At 60.2% G+C, this 1,749-nt stretch overlaps 1 protein-coding gene across 1 annotated transcript in view; it reads right to left on the bottom strand.

Moving 5' to 3' along the window:
- Window positions 1–3: 3 nt before the first annotated feature.
- Window positions 4–1,749, bottom strand: part of ALDH4A1 (aldehyde dehydrogenase 4 family, member A1) — a gene marked incomplete at both ends in the record, with an annotated part of 6,258 nt that continues 4,512 nt past the window's right edge. Inside the window, 3 exons of the mRNA XM_008941920.1 lie at window positions 4–80; window positions 569–642; window positions 1,293–1,480. Coding sequence (XP_008940168.1) covers window positions 4–80; window positions 569–642; window positions 1,293–1,480 — 339 coding nt within the window. The remainder of the gene's footprint in view (window positions 81–568; window positions 643–1,292; window positions 1,481–1,749) is intronic.

Genomic DNA, 1,749 nt, shown 5'->3' with positions numbered 1-1,749 from the left:
GGCCGAGCGCAGGGTGCCGTTCACCACGCTGCCCACGTCGGCCGAGCGGTGCACCAGGTGGAAGTTCTTCCCGCCGCACTCTGGAGGGGGAGAGGAGGAAGAAGAGGAACAGAGGAGTTGGCAGGGTTGGCACCGCCTCTGATAAGCACAAGCCACAGCCAGGAATCTCTCCAAAGGGCTGAGCCTGGCCCGTGGTTCCAGGGACAACAGCGCGATCTTGACAAGCACCTCAGCGCTGGAGCGGGATTTGTAACTGGTGGCCTCGAGTTCCCAAACACAGTGTGGATGCTCTGCCACCCCTGAGGGTCACCACCAAAAAAAAGCCCGTCCTGTGCTGGTGGGAGCTGGTGCCACAAGCTCCTCCAAACTCCCAGCACATCCAAACGACCTCTGTGCCACAGAGGGTGGGCGGCACACAATGAACTGTGGCATCTGCTCTCTGCTCACAGGGAGAGGAATCCTGGTCATCACTTTAGTTCCTCCCTGAGCAGGAGAGAAGCTGACCCCTCCCCTCAGCCTCTGCATGGCCCCCCTCCCCAAAAAAAAAGGTGTAAGGAGAGGCTGTTACCTCCTGCCAGGCGTGGGAAATTGCGGTAGCGATCCAGGTTGTCCGACACTTGCTTCCAGAGCCGCTTGAAAGTCCTGGGAGAGGAAGGAGGAGCTGGTCAGTGGGCTCTGGCTGACTCAGGGGTGGCCCATGGAGAAGGTTCCCTGCCAAAGGGGACCTCAGCAAACCCTTGTGACCAGCCCCAAAGTCTCAAACCCACTGCACAACAACCCCTGGCTTTAAACGTAAGAAACCGTTTCTGTGTCGCAGGGAAGACCAGAGGAGGGAGCACCCAGCAGAAGTTTCTGCTCTTCCCCTTCTCCTTCCTTACAGTCCTTAGGTGACAAAACTTATCCTGACAAACCCCTGGGCTGCAAAACAATCCAAATGCAAATCGTCTCCCCCCAGGAGGCACAGCTGCTAATCCTGAGTCGGGAGCTTCCCACCTTGCCAGCTCTGGTGCTCATCTGACCAGGTCCTGGGCCCCTCACAGGCTGCTGGGGCCCCTCAGCATCCCTAAGTCTGTCTGCTCCTTGTGCCTCGGGTCTAGCAACACACCCCCTGCTATGAACTGCAGCAAGAAAACCTGGTTAGACCTTTTTTAGACTCAGTTTGAAAGCCCTGCTTTTGATGAGGTGGTGTAAAGGTGGTGAGCCTGGCTGCTGCCCTGCTCCACGCTGCCCTACGAGCGCCCGGCCCCGTCCCAGCTCCTCCTCCCTCCTCTCCCCGCCCCTCCCCGACTCACGGCACGCTGCCGGTGAAGTTGAGCCCGCAGAAGTGCTCGGAGCTGGTGATGGTGTCTCCAAACACGGGCCCCTCGGCCGGCACGAACTGCACCACGCCGGGAGGCAGCCCCGCCTCCAGCAGGATCCTGTAGACGGCGTAGCTGGAGAGCAGGGCGGTGTCGCTGGGCTTCCAGAGCACCACGTTCCCCTGGGGGGAGGGACAGAAAGGCTGCAGCCCAGGCAGAGAATCATAGAATCATGGAAGTGCTTCAGTGGCCCGGCCTGGGTCAAAACTAGTGTGGCCAGCAGGAGGGAGGGGATCATGCCCCTGGGCTCAGCACTGGGGAGGCCACAGCTTGAGTCCCGGGGTCAGTTTTGGGTGCCACAGGATGAGAAAGACCTTGAGGGGCTGGAGAGGGTCTAGAGAAGGGGAACAGAGCTGGGGAGGGGTCTGGGGAACATGGCTGGTGAGGAGGG

The sequence above is a fragment of the Merops nubicus genome, unplaced genomic scaffold (assembly GCF_000691845.1).
Source record: "Merops nubicus isolate BGI_N331 unplaced genomic scaffold, ASM69184v1 scaffold32836, whole genome shotgun sequence".
Taxonomy (NCBI): domain Eukaryota; kingdom Metazoa; phylum Chordata; class Aves; order Coraciiformes; family Meropidae; genus Merops; species Merops nubicus.
The sequence above is the reverse complement of the archived record's forward strand: the minus strand, read 5'-3'. Positions and strand labels throughout refer to the sequence as shown.